The sequence below is a fragment of the Sus scrofa genome, chromosome 5 (genome assembly GCF_000003025.6).
Source record: "Sus scrofa isolate TJ Tabasco breed Duroc chromosome 5, Sscrofa11.1, whole genome shotgun sequence".
Taxonomy (NCBI): domain Eukaryota; kingdom Metazoa; phylum Chordata; class Mammalia; order Artiodactyla; family Suidae; genus Sus; species Sus scrofa.
Genome location: NC_010447.5, coordinates 36594897 through 36622029, shown reverse-complemented (window position 1 = coordinate 36622029; position 27133 = coordinate 36594897). Strand labels below are relative to the sequence as shown.

At 34.9% G+C, this 27133-nt stretch overlaps 1 protein-coding gene across 1 annotated transcript in view; it reads right to left on the bottom strand.

Moving 5' to 3' along the window:
* TRHDE (thyrotropin releasing hormone degrading enzyme) overlaps positions 1-27133 on the bottom strand; it is a 396326-nt gene that overhangs the window by 41179 nt on the left and 328014 nt on the right. The window contains exons 13-15 of the mRNA XM_021092004.1: positions 16279-16426; positions 14275-14372; positions 13705-13812 (exon numbers count right to left, since the gene is read on the bottom strand). Of these exons, the coding sequence (XP_020947663.1) occupies positions 13705-13812; positions 14275-14372; positions 16279-16426 (354 nt within the window). The remainder of the gene's footprint in view (positions 1-13704; positions 13813-14274; positions 14373-16278; positions 16427-27133) is intronic.

Here is a 27133-nt window from a genome sequence, read left to right as displayed (position 1 = left end):
ATTCTGATATAGTTAAAATATCTCCCAGAGGAAAATTATACTTGCCAAAGGAAAAAAATCACACTATTTTAAAATACAAATTTTGATGCTTACTCATGATACAAGTCTATTTCTAAGCAGGTTCTCAGTAGACCTAATTTGGCCAGTAACTGCCTCTAGGACTGGGCATGTCAAGGTCATTGCTTTGGGCTTCATTTTTTATCTTAATTGGACAAAACTAAAGTACATGTGTTCTCAGGTCCTGTCCCTGTGTCCTGTTCTGTTAGTACAAGTGTCTCTTTATTAGCAAGTATATTAACATTGAAATGTGGATTTTAATTATTTTCAAAGTCAATGAAAAAAGTTTTATCAAATCACGAGACTCTCAAATAACACCTCTTTCTTTCAGTGGGACTACACATGCCATTGATATAGAGTGTGGCCTACCATTTAATTATTTTTAACTAATTTGAAGTTAATTACATCATTTGAAATACCATTTCCCTACTCTAACTAAAAATTAAAAGGCAGCTTTGGTTTCAGCTTCCTTGCCAACACTCTGAATCTTGCTCTGCCTTGTAAGTACAAGCACTTTTACCTCTTTCAAGGCAGACAATCCTTGACTTTAAAATATCACACTGGAAAATAACCTGCATTTACAAAGGCTGACCCTACTCTGTTCCCATCTCTCATTCTGTCTGCTTTCCTTGGTCTCTTGGCTGCTGCTCAGAAAGTCATCTTGAATAAAAGTTAAAGATATTTAGAAGGAATGTGTGACTTTTTACACATACCTGTCTGTCTCCTCATCTGCAAAATGTGAATATTAATTCCTTACAGGGTTCTCACAATGATTAAGTGAAATAACTTTTCATTTGATAGTCACATGATAATGGTGCACATCAAGGGTTCAGCCAAATGCAGGAGATGTAGAAAAGTGTCTCAAAATGTAGTAAAAACATCCCTCCTCATTATTTTTATTACTATTATTATTAGGATGCAGTGGCAACAGATATTTCTATCATTCCCAAATGAGTACTGGGCTAAAAAGAAGGCAGAAATAGTTTTTAGACAACCTTGCTAAAAGTGAATGAGTAATTATAAAAATCACAACTGACAATATTTTACAAGTTTAGGGCATTACAATAAAATACACTTTCATAATTCCACCTAACTATATTGGTATGTTGTCAATCAAATATGCTTCTGAATCCACACAAAAAACCCTGGCAACCAAAGGAAGAGCATTCCTCACGATCTCTTCCAGGCCCCAGGGGAGAATAGACTCCCATGTGAAGTATGCAGAACAGGAGACAGCAATGCTGTCAGCCTGCACCATTCATGCAGCAGCTGGGACTGCTCTGTTCCTTGAGAGTTCTTACTCGTGCCCAATGGCCTGCTCACTTCCTCCCACTGAACCTTGAGTGCAACAAAAAGAAATACACTTTGGACTTAAAAAAAAAAAAATAGAATTAGTGAAACCTGGTGGACAGTACATCAGCTATATTTAAAATGACTGTGTTCTGAAATAATGTTCAAAACCTCTTCATCTTTTAATTTTGCATATTTGCAAAGAGGCACATGCTGCTCTTTCTATAAAAAAGGGAAAAGCCTTGCTGGGAAGGGGTGAGTCATTTTAACTCTTAATATCCTGAAGGTATTAAGAGTGTATTTTAAGATAACTGCACTACTCTTAAATGGCTTTTATAATTGAAATGAATTACTTTAAAAGGGACATTCACTTTGCTTAAACTGAAATAATATATATTTCATTATATCTTAAAACTTTAAGTCTCACATTTAAAGTAGCTATTAGTTCTATGAGGAGAGAGGGGAAAGGGATAGTGAGGGTTAAATTTCTGGGCTGTAAGACCACTTTATAAAATGTAATTGCTAAAGGACAAAAACAAAAGAAACCAAGTGATCCAAATAACATTAAAAAGAAGAGGATAAAAAGGGAGACCTTAAAGAAAACATAGAGGGAGTTCCCTTCCTGGCACACTGGAAACAAATCCAACTAGGAACCGTGAGGTTGCAGGTTCGATACCTGGCCTCACTCAGTGGGTTAAGGATCTGGCGTTGCTGTGAGCTGCGGTGTAGATCGCAGACGAGGTTTGGATCTTGTGTTGCCGTGGCTGTGGTGTAGGCCAGCAGCTATAGCTCTGAATCTACACCTAGCCTGGGAAACTCCATTGCTGCAGGTGCAGCCCTAAAATAAATAAATAAATAAAAGGGAGAAATGAAGGAAGGGAGGGAGGGAAGGAAGAAAAGACAGACATGTACAGAGAGGCCCCAAAATTCAGACTGATGATGACAAAGTCAGGCATGCCAAAGACCTACAAAAAGGTAAAGGAGAAACAGCACAATTAGAGGAGAATTCGTAACCTGATTTGTCTAAAATATTTTTTTGACCTGGACTTTAGACACATGCTACTGAAAATCTTAGAATGCTGTTATTTAACAGTTCACAATTCAGAACTCTTATGACAACCAGAATCAATTATACCCATAAGACCTCAAAAGAAAAATAAAATTGGTTTATAACAAAGGTAGAAACATTAAGATATCTATGATGACTCACTTTAGAACAGTCAGCAGCAGGCTGCCGGCATAAATAGCTCTAAAAGCATAACATAATTTAGAACTTGAGGTATACAATTGTAGGAGAAGTTGTGAAATGGCTGATAAATTGCCCTATGTATAGATGCCTGTGTTAAGGAGACAAATTGTTTCCTGATAATTGCGTGCCTATTATCCGTGGCTTCCCAAAGAATCTCAAATCTGCTCTATCCCCATCCTTGAATATTTAAGCTTCTTCTTCACTTTCGGAATATCTTTCATCAATATTGTCACAATATTGAGTAAATGTTATCACACTATCATTAGAAAGACTAACATGGGTTATTTTAATTTTTAGAAAGAATAAATTATTCGTATACAATCATTCTTAATCACAGGGGGGAAAATAAAAAGGAAATGTTGTTGATGTTGCTAAAAGAATCTTCTGAGACCTAACAGCAATGCTTATATTATTTGGGGGAAAATGTGGAGAAAACGTCTTTCATAAGGGCTGGTAGTAGTTGCCATAAATCTTGTAATCAATGAACCATGAATCCATCAGTATAATCTACTCTCTGTGAGTATGTAAAGATGTTTTGGGATCTGCAAATATTTTTGTTGCTGCTTCAGCTCTGGCTTAGTAAATAATAATGATTATTATTGTGAGTTTAATCACTATTGCTCCCTGTATTGCCTATGTAAATCTATATTCACTTAGCACTTGTAGAGTGATAAATAGAGCTATTCTATAACTAATCAATAGGCATATCTTTTGACAGATGACACAAAAGTTCAATGGTGTTATGCTCGAAATTGGTATAATATTTGGCAAACAATACTAGTCTGATAGGAAAATTACTTTTGGCAGAAATGGAGAAAAAATCAATTATACTGAAAAGAAAAAAAGTTAAATCAAGTCACCTTCAAAATCACACTTATGTAAAAATTAAAATACTTTGAAAAAATACTATTGACTATTTTCCTCTATGCATGGCTAATAATATAATTTTTTTAAGTAAAATGTCAGGAGAAAGCCAAAAAAGTTGGGAAAAGGAAAATAAGTGTATGATTATTTCTGCATTTTAAATTAGAATATAAAATCGTTAATGCATTTTATTACAAACTAAATGTGACTATAAGAAAATGAATAGAATTATGCACTTACTGGAGTTATATTAGCTCTCAAGGCAATTAAAGTCCCTGCTACACCAAAAAGTAAATTAAAAATACATCCAGATTAGTTAGTCCCTCAAGTAGGTGATTCAGTCAAATATTTATCTGATGATGAACTAAACTGAACTAGTATGTATCAAATTCTCCAAATGGCAAGGAAAAGGGGTACCTGAAGCTTCTAGAGAAGCTTTGAGAAAAGACAAAGTCCATATATATATTTGTCTTTTTAGGGCCCCACCATGGCATATGGAGGTTCCCAGGCTAGGGGTCAAATTGGAGCTGTAGCTGCCGGCCTACACCACAGCCACAGCAATGCAGAATCTGAGCAATGCCTGTGACCTACATCACAGCTCAGAGCAATGCTGGATCTGTAGCCCACTGAACAAGGCCTGAACCTGTGTCTCCATGGATTCTAGTCAGATTCGTTTCTGCTGAGCCAGGACAGGAACTCCAAGTTCTCTTCTATATTTAGCTACAGACACTCTTTAAGTAAACTTTTTATTTTTTAAAAACTGAAATCAAGTTGATTTACAATATCGTGTTAGTTTCAGGCATACAGCACAGTGACTCAGTTATATATACACTTTTTCAGAATCTTTTCCATTATCATAGGTTATTACAAAATACTCAGTACAGTTCCCTATGCTATACAGTAGGTCCTAGTTGGTATCTATAATCTCAATACATGACCTCTCCTTATACAAAAGGTAATTCAGGTAGTGATTGATTACTGAATTATTAATCTTTTTATGAAAATGATTTCCAGCTTGATGAAAGAATTCACAATTGGATTAATTCAGATAGCAAGCCCACTTACTATATGTCACAGATTGCTTTTTTTCTACATAAGTTACTGAAACATTTCTATTTGTTAACGTACTCTAATATGAGAATAGATATCTCCTAAAGCTTTGATGAAGGAGCATAATCAATTAACTGGAATTTTTGCTCTTCTCAGCAAATAAAAACAAAACAAACTGATTAACTGAAAAAGAAATTTTAAACTTCCTGAGGTGATTCTTGGTTCAGTACAATTCTGAACCTTTAATCTTGAGAAATGATGCTGAAGAGGAAGGCCATTTTTATACCCTGCTCCTTCAGCCTAACATCTCCTTTCCCTCTTTGTGAATGCGTATCTTTCCTGTAGGCCTCAGGCCAGTTGTCACTCTGCAGGAATGTCAACCTCTCTGACAGTTCAGATTGTTCTTTTCTTATAAAGCTCTCCTCTGGTTCTCAATACAGTAAAACTGTCCAGTATGTGTATGACATCTGATTAGTATTGGTCTATCCCATTAGGACTGTCCACTGTAAGAAGGAAGAAACTGTGTCCTTTTGCTCATCATGGGATCCCACTGCTTTTTAGCCTGATGCCTGGGACACGGCAGAGACTCAGGGAAGATTTGGCCCATGGATTAAGCACTCTAAGAATTTTATTTAATACTTATTAATCAAATTAAGTATATGTTGCTGTGGAAGACATGTGCAATATTACTTTATTTTCGAAATGAAGCTGTTGTGATTTCTCAAATCCTTAGCCTTGAACGCTCTTCTTGTGTTATATGCTCTCCCTAGATAATCTCATCTACCTCTCAGCCTTTCCATTTCTACCTACGCCCTAGTGCTGTGGTCTTCAAAATAAGGTGTTCATACCGCTGGGGGTAAAGATAGACTTTTCAAGGAGTACCTAAGAATATGCATAGTGTTAGAGCAATCAATTTTGACAGTTTCCACTTTTACATAGATACATTTCTACTCATAAAAACCTTTTCTCATTTTTTTCACTTTCCAGAAGAATATTTCTCATTCAACCACCTCGCATCTTCTGAGGGTGCATTGTACTGCAGTACTAAATAAAGAGAAAATTCGAAAATATTTGTGCTGATAGCTAGAAAAGGGCTTAATCAAGTTACCAGGTGATAATTAAATTTTGGTGATAGTTATTACCATGTGATTTTTGGCACAAAACTTGGAAAGAATTGTATACATTCCCATAAAAAACATACCTCCCATTGTGATCTGCTTATTTTTAGGTATAAGGCTTTTCAGCACTCTAACAAAAATATGAGTAGAATTGATGGTAAAACTTTTCTCATTCTAGCAATGGCCAATATTTATCTCTGAATACATAAACTAATAGGAAAGAAAGCCTATCTCAATTTTTACTTTTATATTTAATACTTTTTTAATGTTTAGAAATTATATACCAAAATCTGCAATATATGTATGTTGATTAAGTGTATACAGGCAGCAATCATAATGAAAACCCAATTTAGAAAAAAATGTAACACAGGATTTTATGATGACCTGAAAAAATTTATGTGTGTATGTCTATGTGTGTCCCATTGTGTATTTTTTATTGTAAAGAAATATAATAGGGTGATCCAAAAAAGATTTTCAGGAAAAAATATATCAGAAGATGATTTGAGGGAGGAGAAAAGAATAATATGAAATTATGACTAGTAAATAAGGATATGATCTTTTGTACTGTGCGCCTGTAGCATATTGAAGTTCCCGGGTTAGAGGTTGAATCAGAGCTGCAGCTGCTGACCTACACCACAACTTGTGGCAACACAGGATCCTTAACTCCCTGAGCGAGGCCAGAGATCAAATTTGCATCTGTCCTGGATACTAGTTGGGTTCTTAACCTGCTGAGCCACATTAGGAACTCCAGAATATGATCATATTTTTAAATGGCTAATGACAAGTATAAAACAGCTATAGTGTTTGTTCCATTGGATATGTTTTAAAGGTCCTGAATTTTATTGAAAAAAATGTCTATTTACAATATTCTGGCAGTTAAATCCTTACAATTATTTAAATAGTGTGTGGAGAGTTTTAAATCATTTTAGGCAATTCATATGCACAAAAGTTTGAGCCCTGTAGGATGATTCTAGTGAAGTGTCAGTGATGCCTACCTTTCTCTTACTCTTTGTATCCAAATAATCATTAACTCCTGTCACTCTTCAAAATGTCCACTTTTCATCTCTACCCCCAGCCCTCAGAGCTGGAAGTTTCCCCTGATCTCTCAGATCTTATCAAATGCCTATTTGACGATCTCCCAGCACACCACAGAGCTCTCCTCGGTTGCTGAGCTTCATTTTTAGCTTTCTGTGATTATTTTGAACAATTTTTGTCTCCCTCCTAAACTCTCTCCTTGCCTCTGCATTCATCTTCTGGGTGGATAAGGGCATGGACCACATATATGCCGATCAGGCAGCACGAGCTAGCATTACTTGAACAAAGGAATGCTGCCTTCCAAGTGCCAAGCACAGTGCCTGATGTCTCGTAGCTGCTCGACATGTGCTTAATAAATACATGAATAAATGAACAGATACCGGTTAACTGTATAATCAAAAGAGAACCCATAGTGGACACATTGTGAGGAAACTGTATAATTTATGTTCATACACAGTGAATATGAAATTCTGGACCGTTGGATGTAAGTCCTGGAAATTTGGAGGCAGTGCTCTTGCTTTAGAAAGACAGTTGGATTTCAACTGGAGATGTTAATTGCCTTGTCTAAAGCCACAGCTGCCTAATGACAAACTAGGAGCAAACTTAGCCCCAGCTCACTGGAGGTTTGGGCAGCCCTGTCCTTTCCATTGCTCCATGTGGACTCCGTGCTGTGTTCACTCATCTGCAACATGCCTATGCTGGAAACAGCACTAAAACAGCAGGTCTGGCTGCTCTAACTCTAGCCTGTGAAAATCTACAGCAAGTCATTTTATAGTGAGAAGAATACAAAAAGACACGTAAAGAATAAAGGGAATGGGACCACGATAACTTGGAAACATGGACAATAAGTTAAGATCTATGTTCTAGGGGAAGAAAATATGATGTTTTTGAACCAGACACATACAGAACATAATAGAGCCTTTTGTCCCTCCAACTTGATGTTCTCACCTAAATAAAGCAAATATTGATGGAGAGAGAGCAGACACAAAGAAAAGGACTTACTGTACAGCACAGGGAACAGAACTTAATATTTCATAATATCCTATAAGTGAAAAAAATATGAAAAATAGATAGATGTGTATGTATAGCTGAATCACTTTGCTGTACACCTGAAACTAACACAACACTACAAATCAACTACACTTCAATTTTTTTAAAAAAAGAGAGAGAGAAAGGAGCGTAACTGGAGCTCTTTACATTATGAGATTAAAGAAAAAAGCTATGGCTGATGAAGGGACATGTACCATAAATAGCAACTGATTAAGGGAAGGGAGGAAAATGTAGTATTTACCTAGAGGCCAAGACAGACAGTATTTCTTAAAGCAGGGAGAAAACGGCAAATACCCCCCTGCTCTTAAGTGAGAATCTCTATGATAATATTTTGTTCTATATTTTACGTGACAGGTCACATCTTTATATCATCAAAGCTTATAGAGTTAAATCTAATACTGGAGGCATTATATAAATGCTTTATTCTGTTCTATTCTTTTCTACACTGTACCTACTTTCCCCATGTGAAATTCATACCACTCACTACACAGGAGTGGTCAAAACAAATAGAAGGCGACTTCAAGGATGATTAATGTTTTACAGTTTCCTATAAGGGCCAGATATTGTATAGGTATGTAACTCTCTCTATTGTTTTTTGTTCTTTGTTTTTGTTTGTTTGTTTGTTTTTGTTTGTTTGTTTGTTTTTTCATCTTTTTAGGGCATATGGAGGTTCCCAGGCTAGGGGTCGAACCAAAGCTACAGCTGCTGGCCTACACCACAGCCACAGCCACACGGGATCCAAGCTGCATCTGCAATCTACACTACAGATCATGCAACACCAGATCCTTAACCCACTGAGTGAGACCAGTGACCAAACCTGCATCCTCATGGATGCTAGTCAGATTCATTTCTGCTGAGCCAACATGGGGACTCCAAATTGGTAGTATCATTGCCACTTTTCAGATGATGAAACCCAGTGATTTTCCTAAGTTTATTTAGTGGAACAGCTGCAACTTGATCACAGTGTGTCAGAATCTGAACTGCAACTATTATTTGTACCAATGGTTCCCAAACAGTGGTTCCCAGACTAGCAGCATCAGCATCACCTGGAAATATATAAATATAAATTCCTGGTTCTCATTCCACCTACTAAATCAGAACTCTAGATGTGGAGCCCAGCAAAGACCGTCCAAGCCTCTGTAGTGATTCTTATGTACAATAAGATTAAAGAACCACCATCTTATACAGTGTAGCATAAAACTGTTACTTAAACCCACTGCAAGGAGTACTTGAGTTCTCTTTGGTGTATTTTTTTTTTTTTTTTTGGTTTTGGGTTTTCATTTTTGAACAAATATATATTTCTGATGTATGGTCATTTGATATACCACTACAGAATTACAGGCAGTAGGGGTAGAAACTGAACAGGCTACAAATGGAAGCTCAGGTCTCCCACCTATTGTTATATAAGCTTGGCAAGTTGCATAACTTATGGATTTGTTTTCTCTAAAAATGAAAAAAAAATGAAATCATCTACCAAAAGCACTTAGCCCAATGCCTGAAATGCAATAAGTAAATAAAAACTCAACATAGTAAATATAATTTTCATTATGATTATCATCATTAAAGACAATACTATTGGTAACATTATAATTAGTGAAGCTTAGGTATTATGTATGCTTTAAAGCTCCAGAGATGCTTCTCTACTTATAATTTTTATTATAAAAGGGCCTTACTTTTTCCAGTTTCAAAATGAATTTCCAATTCATTTCAATTCAATAAACATTTTTTTATTTCCCATAATGTACAAGCTACACTGTTGTTTCAGAGTATTGTCTGAGTATTGATATCAGTTATTAATTTATATGTTAGGAAATAGATATCACTTTTTAAAATTTTATAGTTTAAATCTTTACTCTGTATTGTCTTAAAGCTTTAAATTGCATCTTAGCATTATTTGAAAAGTAATACGTTATCACAAAATTAAGAGACTGTATTACTGGGGACACATATTTAATTTCATATTAAAAATTGTATTCGGAGGAGTTCCCTTCCCAGCACAGTGGTTAAAGAATCCGACTAGGGGAGTTCCTGTCGTGGCGCAGTGCTTAACGAATCCGACTGGGAACCATGAGGTTGCGGGTTCGGTCCCTGCCCTTGCTCAGTGGGTTAACAATCCGGCGTTGCCGTGAGCTGTGGTGTAGGTTGCAGACTCGGCTAGGATCCTGCGTTGCTGTGGCTCTGGCGTAGGCCAGCGGCTACAGCTCTGATTAGACCCCTAGCCTGGGAACCTCCATGTGCCACGGAAGCGGCCCAAAGAAATGGCAAAAAGACAAAAAAAAAGAATCTGACTAGGAACCATGAGGTTGCGGGTTCGGTCCCTGGCCTTGCTCAGTGGGTTAAGGATCCGGCGTTGCCGCGAGCTGTGGTGTAGGTTGCAGACGCAGCTCAGATCCCACATTGCTTGTGGCTCTGGTATAGGCTGGTGGCTCTGGCTCCGATTCGACCCCTAGCCTGGGAACCTCCATATGCCGCGGGAGCTGCCCTAGAAAAGGCAAAAAGACAAAAAAAAAAAAAAAAAATTGTATTCAAAGAAAATTCCACATTACCATATTGATATTTGTAGAGTTAACTGCAATATAAAAAAATTTTAATACAGACATTTTCAAATAATAATTCACTTGGAGTAATAATATATCCCCTATATTTAACGCAGTGATGCTTAGACCAGTTATTTTTGTTTATCTGTGCCAACCAGTGAAAGAAACCAGTTTCTTCCTTCTTATTATGCTTTTTATACATACACGGGTACTATCATCTTTTCTATGTCTTTTTTTTTTTAAGAGAAAAATTCTCAGGTCTCACAACCTCCTCTCCTGGCTGATATTTTCAAGATCTTTTATCATTCATATTGTTTTCTACAAAACGCTTGGCAATTTGTCTCTTTTCTGAAATATGGCTTCTACTGCACTTAGTCCCCAAATTGCAGCCTACCAACACCTGATCATAGCTCAATCTGTTTGTATGCATGACATCACCATCACAATTCAACACACTGTAGCCTTTGCATAGTTTAACAGGAAGCAGATTGTCCACTCATTCAATGTATCATCCATGGCAATTTTTGAATTTTCCTCACTGCTGCAACCATTTCTAGCTTTTCATTGCACTCTTTGGTTCCATTACCCAGCCTGCACCAATTTTCCATTCCATTTTTCTGAATCCAATGCCACTGATTCGACCTATCTCCCCAGCATATCAAGGTTAGGCTGTATACTAAGCACCCCAAAGGTCTGCAGTCCCTACTACTGCAAGCCTCCTTGTCCTTTAGATTTATTAGCGTAAATACATAGCATCTCCACCACCAACATTTTTTAGTATACTATTACATTACCTTTGGAGGTCTTTTTCTAGATGATTTTTAAGCTTCCAGTTAAACAAAAACAAGCAAACAAACAAAGCTTACTGGCCTGTTACTTCGGACACATTTAAAAAGAAACCGAGCCCTCCCCGTTCGTTGACTAAATTTAAGAAACTTAAACCCAAGATTGCATTATTTTTTTATTATTAAGCTGTCACTCAATATACAGATTAAACCTCTGACCTTCACACATAGATAGCTCAGTGAGCATCATGTACCTCCCTTCAGGAGGTCACTTGCAGGTGCTGGGGCATGTCATGTGGTTGGCTTAGCTGAGCAAATCCTAGTAAACACAGAGTTAGTTCCATTTAGCATCTTTATTCGCCCAGTTACAAAAGAAAGCCAAGCAGGAGAATATTAAAATGATGGAGGAAATAACAAAAGAAAGTATCAGGTTCCAATTTAATTATTTTACCACAAATATATGTCAGAGTTATCAAAACCGGAATGAGCTGACACTTTCATTTATAATGGAATTGTAGAAGGGATGGATGGTTCAAACTCACAAGTCAAAAATCCCCGCAGCCTTTAAACTAAATATCAATCCATGTGCCTTCCTTCAGCCTAGAATTCCCAGCCACCCTCCTCACATACTTCTACAAACCTACCCCTTGCCTCAGTTGGCCCTGTCATCTGACAAAGTCCTACTCATCCTTCATGAAGAAGAATATAACTTCTCCAAGGCAGTAATCCCTCCTTTCTGTGTATTCACACCCTATCTTGTGCTTAGTTCTTGCTTCAAATACAACTATTTTTTTTTTTAATAGAGCTGTATCTCCTGTTAATTTTGAGCTCTTCCTCCTCTTTGCTTTCTGGTTACCAGGCAGTATTGAGAATCACTCAATAAAATTTTGTTAAAAACATGAATTATCTTAAAAACAGAATTATCCCAATAGCTATATTTTTAAATGTAGAAAGTGATATCAGGCTTGAATACTCTCTAGAGAAATTATAATAATGCAATGGTATAAGTTTAGTTTTACTAAAATGGCAAGAATATAGGTGAATATGGGTAAGTTCATGAAAGAGTTCAAAAACAACTATCAGCTCTGAGAAAAGGCTGTGTCTGCAGCAAAATAAAACGAGCAAAGGATAAAACAAAAAACAGAGGGAAGGGAACATGACACAGTAATTTTCAAATAGTTTATTTCACCTTTTTCCCTCAAATGTATATATGATTATACATCTTCATAAAATTTTGGTTACATTGATTTTGGGTAAATGTTTATGTTTTCACAGCTTAATTACATGTAGTAGAATTGATGGAGGTGATTTTTTAAAATAGGAAAAAAGCCTTTTTAATATTTTAAAGTCTAATAGAAGAGTTTTTTGAAGACTTAGAAAAAAGGATAATCATTAACCATTAGTCTGAATTTTAAAAAAAATGAAGATGCTTTAGTTCTAGAGAAGAGTGATGAGGAATTTAACCACTGTCTTCAAGTATATGGTGGATCTATTGAAAGAGGATAGTGCTAAAAATTTTTCCTTCTTAGCTCAGTGTAAGGCTGGAAAAAATTAACTTAAAGGAAAAACAGGAAAATTCTAGAGAAGTTGAGATGGGATGACTAATGACTAAGTAATGCAGTGAAAGATTTCTTTCACGGACTTTTAAAACAGGGGAGCTACCTTTTGACCTGGAGTTGAAACTAAATTTAAACCTAGGTAACTCTCTACAAGACAAAAATTTATTCCATAAACAGGTTACACTCTCTGCAGTTCTCAATGTTCTTCTAAAACATCCTTTTCTCTGTGGGATCATCTCAGCCACACAGAGCAGGGACAAGCCCACTGTCACACATAAAATGGAATTATATGAACAAACTGCCCCCTAGCTCCTCACCCTTCTGATCAGACTCTCCTTAACCTGGTACCCAAAGCCTGGAGACGAGTGATTGATTATAAATTGCCCAAAGCATAAAAAGAAATGGAACATAAAAATACTTGGAAATATAGACACCTAAGAAGGTTTAAAAAAACTATACTAAAAAGATCACTGATCTTTGATTTATTTACATCTAATATTTATTTCATTAACATTAATAAGTGACATTTAGTATCATATTCTAATACAAAATAATTCTATTAAATTATAAGTTCAGTTTTAACCTAGCCTTATGTATTAAAATATTGTATTGTGAAATTCCAAGATAAGATGCAAGTTTAAGATTTGCGTCAAGGGTCACTGAAAGAGTAAAGGTTTTTTTTATAACCTTTTTGTTTTTAGTTTTTAATGTTAATATTTGCTATGCTACTTTATTTATATCAAATGCTCACAGTTGTTTTATGAATAAATACCACAACCTTTCTAAAGAACCTTAGCATTTGACCTAAATTTAATTATTTTGCTCTCATGGGATAGCAAAGCTATCAAAATTCAAAAGAGGGTGACACTCTATATATGAATAATAAGAGCCTGGATAAAGAAAGGTAATTTAAAACAAGATAGAACATTTCAAAGATAAGTGTATTGTGGCTGTCACACTGTTGCTTTGTAATCTGTGAACCTGAAACGAAGTTTTACAGTGTTTTTTTCCGTGTCTTATTTTTCTCCAGTTGATAAATGGAATGCATCCACTGAGAATCTGAAACCAGGATGAATCATTATCAGAAATACAGAATTTTGCTCAACTTACCTGTTCCTGTTGCTGGAAATCCAATCTGAAATAAGTGTTGATGCCTGTTGGTGGCAGTGCTTGTTGCCAAAGCTGCATGCCAGCATGATAACCTCTCTACGTAGTTCTCTAGGTGTCATAAAAAAGAAAAGAAAAATTAACAAGCAGTAGTAATATCTGGAGAGAAAGAGTGACTTATTATAGTACATGACAGTAGATAAATTAATTAGCACAGAAATAATTTTCAGATTTTGAATTTCTGTTATGCTGAGTAAGAGACAATTAAACGGGGTGGAAGTTGTACATAAAAAAGTCTTCTCTGGAAACAGTACTATAGTAAGAAGTATGGGTTCAGACTTCAACTTTCCCAAGTAGAGATAGGTCTTAAATTAAAACACGGCAAGGAAAATCCTTTGTTATCAGTACCAGATGGTGGAAACTGTGCTGCCCATCAGCTGTGCCCCCAAGAAAGGGAAATGAAACATGCAGAATGAAAGATCATTTCATGCTGGTAAAGTCACAATGAGTCTGGTGGTGTGGCATTGTACAGTTCTGGGGGAGGGAAAGGGAAATCAGAAAATGAAACTGTACTCATGTTGGTAAGATGCTTGAACAAGAGATCCATTAAAATTGTTTTTTGGCCATCCAAGCTTGATGTATGTTGTTGCAACTTGCTTTAAAATATACTCCTAAAAGGAGGATAGGAGAAATAAAGATAATGTCACTTTCACATCACTCCATGCTGACAATTAAAATTAAATAGTAAAATTAAAATATTTTCTAAATAAGCCTATTTTAAAATATCAGTAAAATTATGGGTATGGTAATGCTCTACTACAATTTTATTTAAAAACAAACATAATAAAATTATTTTATAACTTCAGTATTTCAAATATAGGAAATAAGTATCCAATACAATTGCAATGGTGGAAGTTTACTTCCTATCGAGCAATTAAGTAATTTCCACTATTAAATATTTGAGATGACAATTTCTGTAGCAAAACAAGGAAAGTGAAGAATATTGATAATGACTCCATGCATACATGTATACAGTTATATGTAAATATAGTTATGAAAATGAGCACCTAATATTTAAGTTTTTATATCAATAGAGCATAGTTAATACAAAACTGTTACTTAAGCCCAGTCAATAGCTTGGCCTTGTCGGACCTGACATCCACAGGACACTCTTCAGTAAAATGATATGGTATTTCAAAGGCAAAATCCATTCAGTTAATGACACATATAAATATGAGTAGCAATATAAGATATGTTCTCCTCACTTTAATGTGGTCCTTGAATTTTGCCAAAGAAACGAAAGCACTGAAATTACAGTAAAAGCAATTCTTAACTTTTACTGAAATTGAGGTGTCTGACATAATATACTATTTCTGAAGTACAAATATATACAAAAATGTATTTTACTTTTACAGAACTTTAATATTGCAGTGTCTCTGTGTTAAGGAGAAAAGAGAAGAATAGTAAGTCTTTCTCCAGCAGATAAAAATTATACCATAACTGTAATGACACATTTCCATGCATGTCTGTTGTAAGGGTTTAGATAAAACTAACAACGATGAACAGTCAAGCCAGGATTATTCCTATTAAAAAAATATTAAAACAGAGGTGCTTTCATGTAGGCTTAGGATAAGATAAAAGCAGCAAATCTTACAGCCATCACACAATTTAGATGGCTGGAAAAAAAACCGATTTCACCTCATGGCAATCTAGTCTCAAGTTATTCCAAATGCATAGGTCAATTAGCAGGGCCAGTGTGTCATAAGAAATAGGATGATTTTACAAGACACAGGGCAGAGTCTTAAAATTACCAGAAGGAAAATAAATTGTGCTCAAAGGTGACAGAAGTTGCGGAGGCATTCTGTCACATGCAGAGCTTCACTGGTGATAAGAAATTTTGGAATCAAAGGCTCATTAGCAGTACTTAATCCTAATCTTACTCAAAATTATTATTACATTAGATTAGGTGGTGTCAGTGAGTGCAGTTTTGGTTTTTCTGGCTCTACGCTTAGGAAATCTGGTCAGGTAACATTTTGGAATGTTTGTCATGTCTTTAGGTCTATTTGGATTATCCATTGTTTGCTCTCCTATATCCCCTTGGACCCAATTATGAATGGGCTTTTGACTCAATGTTGATCTTATCCTTGTTAATTAAGGAAGTGAATTGAATTTACTATGCCCTTTTGGATAAAAATAATGACTAAGAATCTTTACTGAAACTGTCTATATTCTGGGAAAATCTTTGGGATCCCTCTCCCCAGGTTAAGTCCTTTGTGAACACAGAGCCCTTTAACTCTTGGGAAGTAGGTTGAAACTTTAAGGATTTGCCATGTATATTTGTTCTTAAATTCTGAGGCATTTAAGCTTAATTGACACTTTTAGGCCAGAACAAAAAGGAGTGTGTATTAAATTTTCTTCCTCAAGAATGTGTCATTAGTATTGCACAGAAAATCAGGACAAAAATGATAGCACAAATTAGAAGGAACTAAAAATAACTCAGGATCAGATGAATATAGTAGATAATGAGAAAACAGTTTATCTTCTGAAAATAAGAAAAAGAAAAATATATCTTTTTACATTGAAGACATTGTATTTCTCCATGCGGTCCAGTAATTTATCTAGAGGATAAAGAGCTCGGCTGGCAGCGTGCCAAGGAAGAAAATCCTTCTCCTCAGACAGGTATCTGATAATCTCCAGGGGAATGTTTTGAGGCAAATAGCCAGCTCTGCACAGTCAAAAAAGTTAATGTTAATTATATGCAGAAAAGATACATGATGATGCAAAAATGAAGATTTTACTTATGCAAATAAAAGGCAGAATGCAAGATTCATCACAGTATAAAGAAGCCATACTCAGTCCTATAAAAATAAAATTACTCACTTTTTAAATATAGTCCTACTTAGGATGCCAATGCCCCTTAATATATACAGAGTTGGAGAGTTAAAATTTACACGAATACAAAAATATCAGGATACATATTTTTAAAAAGGAAAGAATTGTGGAATTGGAATAAAATCAACTCTGGCTATTTTCCTTCACAGAAACTCTTCAGAGGTCACAAGTAATTGAAAATAATTGATTACTGAAAAGAAATTCTGGTTTCTCAATGCACTTCTTTACTTTTCATGTAGCTCTGTGTAATGATATTTAATCCAGGTTGTTTTAAAAAAAAATTATCAAATCAAAGTAGCAATTTAGTTTTGACTCTATCTGTATTATATTACCATACAAGCATTTTTCAAATCTGCTTTCTATAACACCTATAAAAATCAGTTAGATTTTAATAGAGTCAAAATTCTAAAACGTTAAAAAAAATTGACTCTTCCCATTTATTATTTTCCTTTCAAAATAGATGCTGTGTCACCTTGGGGACCAATATTAGATTCTTCAGAAAATATGAAACTGTAGCTTTTTAAAACTATCTGAACACAAGAGGCTCACAATGAAAGAAGGTATATCCAAAAAAGAACCCCCAAAGAAGTGTCGTCTCTATACTCCAGTAGACTGCATGTAAAAATCCTTGAAATCAAAGCAATATAAATGACAATACCCAGCACTTTAAAATATGGCCTTAGCCTGATGTCCCTGATATATACATGGAGTGACACTATGTATTTTGTTGGATTTTTTTTACATTAATAATTAACTGAATGCAGACTTTTAACACAGAAGACAGGGAAATATAAAAGCAGCCAAAGCCAGGTTATCTCCTTTAACCTTTTTTTTTTTTTCGGCATCATAAAATCAGATGGACCTTCTTATCTGTGTTTGGTAGAAGGTGGATAGAGAAGGAGCAGGGCCTTTTCTCATTTTTGTTTCAAACAATTTGTCAAATTATTTAGTCTTCATTCCACATGATAACCAAAAACTACAGAAAAATAATTTGCAGCTGTGTTTATAATGTTCACAAAAAAAAGCAATTCTGAAGATTGTGCTTCTTTGAATTTAATAAATAGACATGCATTACTCTAATGGTTTTGGTTCACCCCTGGCATAAGATCAACCACAGTTAATGTCAGACATAAATAAGAAAGGTGAAAATAACCCCAAATTTCCACATATGATTTCCATTTATATGATTTAGATTCCATCTAGATTTGTGCCATTTTCCTTGTAGAGTTTCCATTTTATACATCCTAGAATGTATAAAATAGCATGAAATAGGATAGGGGAATAACAAATAATAAGAAACTTTATTTTTTTGCTAGTGTAGCATCATAATAAAACAGTTAAATTTTGCTTATAAAGGTTCGTCACTCACTAAAAAAGCAATATAACTTTTTAAAAAAATAATGGTTTTTCCTCCTTAAAAGTAATATAGCCTCCAATATTTCAGATTTCATAATTTGTTTCCCCTGAACTTTTAATTCTAAATTAGCATGGTGATCATAAATTTGCCTCCTCTAAATTATGCAGTCTGCATGCCATAGGTTATAACATTTCAGAGATGAAGATTTATCTAGAAGCCATTATTCTTTTGTTGAGGAAATTAGAAAAATAATGTATTAAAAAAGAACCTGTAGTAGCTAATTTATTGTGGCCCTTCAGATAAGTTTAGAAAAATCAGGAAAGGTGTTTGCATTTACTTTTTCATAGATTTAAACATATTACCTTATGTCAGTTATAATTTATCATGTTTTACTTCATCACTGCCAATGAATGGACATCTTTCAATGATTTAGGTTTTGTGAGCAATATGACTACAAATAAAAATATGACAAAAAATGTTATGAAAAGAGTCTCAGGCCTGAGAAAGAGCCTGAAACTGAGAAAGATCCTGGAACCATGACTGCTCTCTGCACAATTAGACATTCATCTTTCCAATGAATGTCTGTGAAATAAAGGTTGAAATAGGAGATATCTTTTTTAGCTCAAAACCCTTTTATTCTAACTTACTTATCTAGAATTTAGCCTGCTGAAAAATTATTACCACAATATGGGCATAAGACAGGTAATTGTTTTAACATCTGAAAGAAAATACTTTGTAAATTTTATATTCCCTATTATTATTTATTTATTTATTTATTTATTTTTGGATAGGCACAAGTCTTCTAAGAATCAGAACTTAGATTTAGGTTGTATAAGACATCTTACATAGTGTAAGATAATAAAAGCAAAGCAAGCCTAATAGAAATTCCAAATAATTAAAAGTAAACTATCCATTAAATAGAGAAATGGAGCAAGTTCTGTTTTGAGACTTTATGGAAAAAACTGCCAACTGCTCACCAAAATCCATTTTCTCCTCTACTTCATGGGATCGAGTATAATTACCATTTCCTTGGTAGTCATGTAACCAAGCTCTAGCCTGTAGAATATGAACAGTTCTCACTGTCAAGGTTAGCCCATAGCCATTTTTATTAGTTCCTCCATGTTCTTATCCCTTGAAATGAATCTTCTAGAGTGACCTTGTATTGAACTCTTGCACTGAACCTGTCAGAAGCCTATCTGGGTCTCTGGATGACATTATACACAAGTACCAGTTCTCAAACCCCATTCTGTTACGTGATCAGGAAATATGCTTCTATTGTGTTTGATCCAAAGACATGTTTGGCTCTATTTTTTAAAGCAGTTAACCTTTTCTAATGCAGTCCTCGGATGGAATAAGAAACAGATTACACTCAAATTGCCCTCATTTTGCGTTGTCACAAACATATGTAAGTAATTATCTACTACATAATTCAATATACTTGCATTTAGCCTTCTATATCAAAATATGTAGCTATACTCAATTGGATAAGAGGATAATCAGCTTCATCACAAAATTAAGACTTGTAAGAGATAATGTTGGTGAATAAGTTACCTAGTTTAGATATGTGTTTGTGTAATTGGCTGGTAATGATATCTGTGATTACTACTACTGATAATACAATCAATATAGGGGAAGTGTGTGGAATCCAGTGAATGGAACACTACATTAGCTCAAAGTAATCAGCTCGGTAGGGAGCACATTTATGGTCCTGATGCTGAAATGCATTTTCCCTAAATTTGTATCATCACACGGAAGTGTTGCTTAAAAATGGAGGGAGGGGGTAGAATTAGCAAATTTAAAGACAATTTCATGTATAATTACATGTGTTTTATTAATTTTTTAAGAAGAAGTTGTATTGATATTTATCTTCTCTACGGTTGGGGTGGGGGTTGGTATAAGAAATGAGTTAGAAATCAAGAAAAAACAATGGGGAAGAAAGGTAAATGAGAAAAGTTTAAGAAATGGATACAGGATTGCCCTTATGCAGCTATACAGTTCTTCTTCCCATCCCTGCACACCCAACACACACATACTCTCGCTCCTCCTCCTCTAATTTACTGGAGCTTGCAGTGAAATATAGCTTTGGTAATTCATGAGAATATTTTTTCTAAAAAGGAGATTAAAACCAGACTGTATTAACTGATGTTTAAATGCACTGATCTTAGCTGGCTTTGTTTCTAACTAAGATTCAAAAACTACTTTTCAAAGCCATTCTGAATTCTGAATTTCTGTGAATATTAACTCTTAAATCGACTATGCTGGGTGGCTTGTACACAAATAACCTATTTTACCATGAATTTTCTTTAAAATCCATTGGTTTTGGGGTATTTGAAATTTAAGAAAAAAATTAAAATCACAATCCTCAGACTTCTTAGAGCACAATACTCAAGTTTTCATTAATTGAATATTCATTTAAAACAAATAAATAGCCTGTTACACACTTCATCATACATACATAAGACTGTCCCTTAGGGCGTAGATTTTTAAAGCAATTACTGAAATGCTTAGTTTAAAAGTTGACTGTTTTATCTATTATTCTCTGTTATTCACCATTAAAAGACTTAAGTGCTTTTTGTGGAATGATCCTATCGTGGAGATTGAAAACTCTACAAGCCCTTAGAGTACCCCAGAATAAAGAGGGAGCTGCACAGGAGAGGTAACTGTGTCAAGCAAGGGTCCATTTGGCTAGTTCCTAGAGAAAATGAAGACATGATTCAGCCATTGCCAAACTGTTGTCTGCAGGGATAAAAAGGAAGTAACAATCAGCCCTCCATATCTACTGGTTCTGCATCCATGGATACAACCAACCCTGGATCAAAAATATTAAGAAAAAAATTCCAGAAAGTTCCAGAAAGCAAGACTTGAATTTACTGCACAATGGCAAACATTTACATAGCATTTACATTATATTTACTACTACTTACACAGCAATTACATTGTATATGGTATTAAAAGTAACCTAGAGATGATGTAAGTATACAGCATAATATTGGTAGGCTATATGCAAATACTACACCATTTTGTATAAGACAGTTGAGCATCTAAGGCACATTTGATAGATCTGGGGTTCTTGTAGCCAATCCCCTTGGGCCCCAAGGAAAGACTATACTTATTTATAGCTTGATAACATTAGAAATGTGAAAAAATGCACAAAAAATAGTTATCATAGCCCTTCTTCTTCCTGTTCTCTTCCAGAAGGCTTCCCAAAACTGACTTATACACCTTATTTTCTGGGCTCACATAACACCTTGACAACACTCCTACCTGTAATAATAATCATGATATTAATCATAATTTTATCATAATATTATCTTACTGGACTTAGATCTTAAGGAAAAGCATGCTTTATCCATCCTTGCATCCCCATAGCCTAATGCAGAAACTAGCACAAAACATACACTCAATAAATGTTCCCTAAACTAAATTAAATTATGGCAATAATGTCAATAGTTCTTAAAAATGAGAACACTTTACAAGTATATTAAAACTTAGACATAATCAGATTTTTTAAATTAGAATTTTCTAAGGTTAAACAATACCAGCAAGATGGGAAAATTCTTTTGGGATGATCTTTGTATACCTTTGTTCACCTTATTATTAATGAAACACGTGATAGACAAACAGGTCACTGCTTTCTAGCCAATAGCTTTTAATAAGCTAGTCTATAATAAAGTAAAATAGCTTTACAGTCTGTGAGAAAGCAGAGGCATTATATAAACATTTTTGGTCTTTTTTCTCTGACTAGCAAATGACACTCCTACTCTCCAAGAAGGGTTATTTTATACCAGGCTTTTAAATAAACTGAAGGAGGGCTTGGAAAACTCTTTTTCCTGGTCAGTATATTGACAAGGGTGGAACCATGTGATCTCTGAGATCCCTTCTTCAGCAAACACTTAATAATTTAAAATAAAACATCCAGAAATAATGCTTGAAACTTATAAAGTCCAATTACCACCCCCACAACAATTCTTTCTTCTCCACATGCACTTGTTTCTTCATTTCCAAACATAAAGTATCAAGAAATCAGCCATCATCTAATTATAGAGTCCCCTAGGCACTCCAGAACGTTAAGAAGCAAAGTCAATGTCTGGCCATTAATTGGAAAAGTCAACAAATGTTAGCTATTTTCCCTAAAATGAATAAATTCTTAGCTTTATGGCCAAAATCAACTAATGAATCTTCTTTTATTTTTTAGAAAACTATTAACTTAATTAGTTTAAGCTGTCCTATATTGAGGAATTACTGTATTCCACCTGTAGTGTTATGGAAAGATGGTCTAAGTTCAGTTTTGCATACTTCAAAGCTTCAAGATCTGTACTAATATGACTTTTTCTTAGATAAAGAAACTAAAGTTTACAGCTGAGAAGCCCCTCCCTTGGCTAGTAAGTGACAGTTAGAATTCAAAGCCAGGAATGACAAGAAAGCTCCCACCAATTCTCCCACATAAGGCTGCCTCCCCAAATACTACTTAAAATTAAGGGTTTTCTTTTTCCCTTTCTTTAACATCTGTTTACATGTCATAATCATAGCACTCATCGCCTTGGACCAAATTCACACATTAATACCTAATGTAATCTCAGGGACCATGAAGGGAAAGTAAGCAACATCAGAGAAAGGAAAATTATGGGGGAAGACTTTAAATAGGGTGATTAATGGATATAGAGAAGAGACTCATGGTTGCAAGGAGGAGGAGAGGTGGGGGAGGAATGGATTGGGAGTTTAAGATTAGCAGATACAAACTATTATACACAAAATGGACAAACAAGAAGGTCCTATTATATAGCACAGGAAACTATGGTCAATATTCTGCAATAAACCACCATGAAAAAAATATGAAAATAAATATATATACATATATATATGACACACACATATATATATATGTATATATATACTGTACAGCAGAAGTTAACACAGTACTGTAAATCAACTACACTTCAATTTTTTTTTAAATAATTAAAAAATAAATAGGGTACTTAGGGGAAGGCCTCCCTGAAGACACATTCATGAAGGGAAATAACAGGTTGAGTGAATCTGGCAGGAGGGGAATTCTGACTGAGGAAACAGCAAGTCAAGTTCAAAGGTCCTGAGACAGGAACACATTTGGGATCTTGGAAGAATAACAAAAAGAACTGTGTGGCTGGAGGGGAATAAGCCCTGAGACAGAGAGTGGGGTATAAAGTTGCAGAAGTTGGAGGCGCTAAAACATGAAGGATCTAATAGTAAGGGCTTCCATTGGTTTTTCTATGGGTGATGGGAAGCCACCACAATTTTTTGAGCAGGAAAATGACATGATCTGATTTATGCTCTAAAAGGGTGACTCTGGCTGGAATAGAGAGCAAACTCAAATATACCAAGTGGTCTTTCAAAATGACAATGAAGTGAAATAGTTTCTAGGTGATCCTATCTCTCACTAAAAGGACTATGCGTATGAGAAATATACTTACTTCATGAGTAAGTGAAATCGATGACATAAAAACAGACATAATGTCTGGTTTTTCTTAAGATGGGCTCTGCATGACATTTGTTTTAAAAACAGTTTCCTATACAGGTATTATGAAAAAAATTCCAAAAGCTTATCCATGTATTATTTATCATTGTGCAACTGCTAAAAACAGCATCAGATGATATGGGAAAGTCACTTAGAAATCATTTAAACAATGAACACATAAAGAATATAGACTGTATATTCGGGAAGCATTATATTCCACTTTGATTTCATTAGAAGAGATATTCCAGAATTGAAATACAGAAAATAGCCAAAAATACACACAAAAAATTATCTATGTAGCTTATAATTTCCATGGAAAATACAATGCGTAAAGTTGCTATGGAATTCTGCTTTCTGGACATTGAAATTTTCCAGTGCTCCACAGAGCCACATCAGAGTAAAAAGAATAAAAAAAATTGCAGCATAATTCTGCAGAGTTTGAATTTACTGACATCGGGATATCAAATCATTAACCTAAAGGATCATAAATCAGTGGAGCTTCCAACTTCATACTTGGCACTTTTTAAAGAAATGTGTGAATAACAGGAAACTAGGAAAAAGAAAAAAACAACTCAAAGCAAACCACTTAAAAATAACTGGGTATGTCTCCTCTTGTCTAATTTTGTGTCAAAAAAGTTTTGATTTTTATATACATTTTTATACTGTATGTAAGTTTATACATTTAACTTAAAATAATTTTTCCATGCTATTAGGAATTCCTACTTCTGGATTAGCTCTAACAATATTCCACTGGGAAGGTAAGTATAGTTCACTATTATTATTTTATATACATATATGTGTACATTTTTCATATCATAAGTAAAAGAGCTTTGAACATCTTTGTGCACAGTACTTTTACATGTTCAGAATGATTTTCTTTGGATGGAACAACCAAATTAGAATTAACATACTACTAGTTCCAACATACTGTGGTTCTTGGAAAGTCTGAGTTCATGTTTTCGGGTTTTATCAATCAGCAGCTGGTCTCAGACAAAGGAAAAGAGGCAGACAGTCACCACAGTGGCCAACACTGAGTCAGTACTCCCTATGTGCCAGTCCCTGAGCCAAGAACTACACATGCCCCATGTTATTAATGCCTCATGACAATCTTCTGGGGTTAACAACAGTACCACCTTCATTATACAGATCAAACTGAGGCTCAAAAGGTTACTTAACCTCTCCAAGGTCATATTGCGAATAAGGGTGGTACTATTATTTGAACCCAATCTTCCTTCTCCAAGCCCATGATAATTGTACCAGGCATTCTAAAATGCCTGGCAAGTGATTTAGCATTCCTTTTTCCAGTTAAAAAAAAAAAAAATGAGGATACGAATGTGGGACATATCAAGTGGAAGTAATCTCTAGGGGCCTTATGAGGAAAACATAATATAACAGCACATGTGTGGAAGGACAGACTGCTCTGATCCATCATGGTGACTTTGAAATGAGGAGATTAGTGGATTTATTGTAGATACGGATTTTTGACTTTGGCCATTTTTGGCCTCTTCTGCCAAAACAGTTTTCTTCACCTCTATCCCTTCTCCCTGAGTTCCTTCATTATCAAGTCTAATCTCCATAAATCAAGGAATATACCCACAGCCCAGACTCTACCCTGGAGAGACTGACTCCAGTTAGCAGCAATATAGCTACCATAAAGAGCATGCATTACAACAACATTTGGCTTTCAGAAATATTGTTTACACCAGTAAACACAACAGAGTACTAGAATGTGTTCTAAAAAGAAAGGGCGAGGTAATCACATAAAATTATAATCTTTTAAATAAGAGGAAATGCTTCAAAGGAAATTTTCCATCTCAAGGTTTGATATGAAGGGGAGAATTAAGGCTATGGAAAATGATTTGAAGTCCTGTACTTGGGCTTAGAAGGAAGAATTAAGGACTCGAATAATAGCAGAGAAAGCATGGGAGAAATTGCTTCCTGGACAAAACCGTAGAGAAGGCCCCTGAGCCTTGGATAGTCCACTTCATTCAAAAAATCTCAATAATAAATCTCAAAATCCTGCTGTATAGCACTGGGAACTATCTAGTCACTTATGGTGGAGCATGATAATGTAAGAAAAAAGAATGTATACATATATGTAACTGGGTCACCTTGCTGTAGAGTAGAAAACTGACAGAACACTGTAAACCAGCTTTAATGGAAAAAATAAAAATCAATATTTACATGAAAAAAAAAAGAAATCTCAAAATCAAGGCAATCCAACCCCTAGTTTATCCACAGAGGTATTGCTACAAATAGGAGGCCACTATCATTGTCTATGTAATTTTCTAAACATACAGCTAAAGCCCAAATTTTAGACTGACTTTACAAAAGTTAATAATTAAGCCGGAAGACACAGTCCAAAATGTAGATGCATCTTTGAAAAACAAAAACAAAATACTTTTGAGAGTATACTCTAGACATGCAAAAGAGAGCAATGACGCAGTTGGAAAGATTTTTAGAAGAGCACTGAAGAAAATCTAAAATGAGCGGAGTGATAGCATTCCACTTAATCTGGGCTCTGCAGCCAACCTGAAGCTGCTCCTGGCCAAAGTTTGAACATTATGAGTATCAGTAAGAATAAAAACTTCAGTGGATTTAAACTTATCAAATATACTTAAATTCATAGGTCAAAATGATACTTAACTAAAAACAAAACAAAATAATTGGTCACATTGGAGAGAACCAACTCATTATGCTAGAGAATTGGCCTGTTATTTTTGATGCTGAAAAAGTGCAGGGAAACACATCAAGTGTTTCTCCCTCCTCTCCTTAAGAACTCTTATCACTGGGTCACCAAAAAGTAAATGAGAGCAAGTTTCTCTTTGAAGAGCTATTTATTTTTCAAACAGAAAAGGAATGAATGGATCACCATTTTACAAGCTCTAGTGACTTAACAGATTTAAGTCTCTGAACAGCAATAGCTCCAAACATCATAAGAGAGATTACTTTTTATCTTCTGTGTTCTCATAGAGTCAACTCTGAAGTTAACATGCTAAGAAGCCTTAAATTAAGTCTCTAGATTTGATGAGCAATTTACAGGTGATAGAGAAGACTGAGGAACATATAAAAGGGCAGATTGGGGAGGTAACCAACAAAATCCAAACTGTGGGAAATCGCAAAGGACAACCAACTTTCTCTTCACCAAATAATTTGGAAAGAAATTCTTTAAAAGGTGAAGAAAATCAGCAGTTTAAAGGAGACTGAAAAAAATCTCCCACTACAGAGCAGTAATGTTATTTGGGTACCAGTTCAAACACACTGTAAAAAAAAAAAAAAATACACAGCATTTATGAGACAACTGGATATTTGAACACTTTCTGGATATTGATATTATTGAGGAGATACTAATGTGGGGTCATCATGTTTAATAATGTCATTTTTTAGATATAAAATGGTAAAAATTATTTTGAGGAAATGATTTCCCATGTAGAATTTACCTCAAAATAGCATGAAAGGTTGGATGCGGACATGGATGAAACGAGACTGGCCATTAGTTAATAATTGCTGATGCAGAGCAATAGATACAGGAGCTTTGGTACATAGTTCTAGCAGTTACTAAGTATATTTGAAATTCTTCATAACAAACAGTTTAAAAAAATGGAGCAGGGACTAAGTTTTATTTATCTGTGTATCCCCAGTGTGCATCATAAAGCCTTCATGTTGCAAATGCTTAAAAATACTTGCTGAAT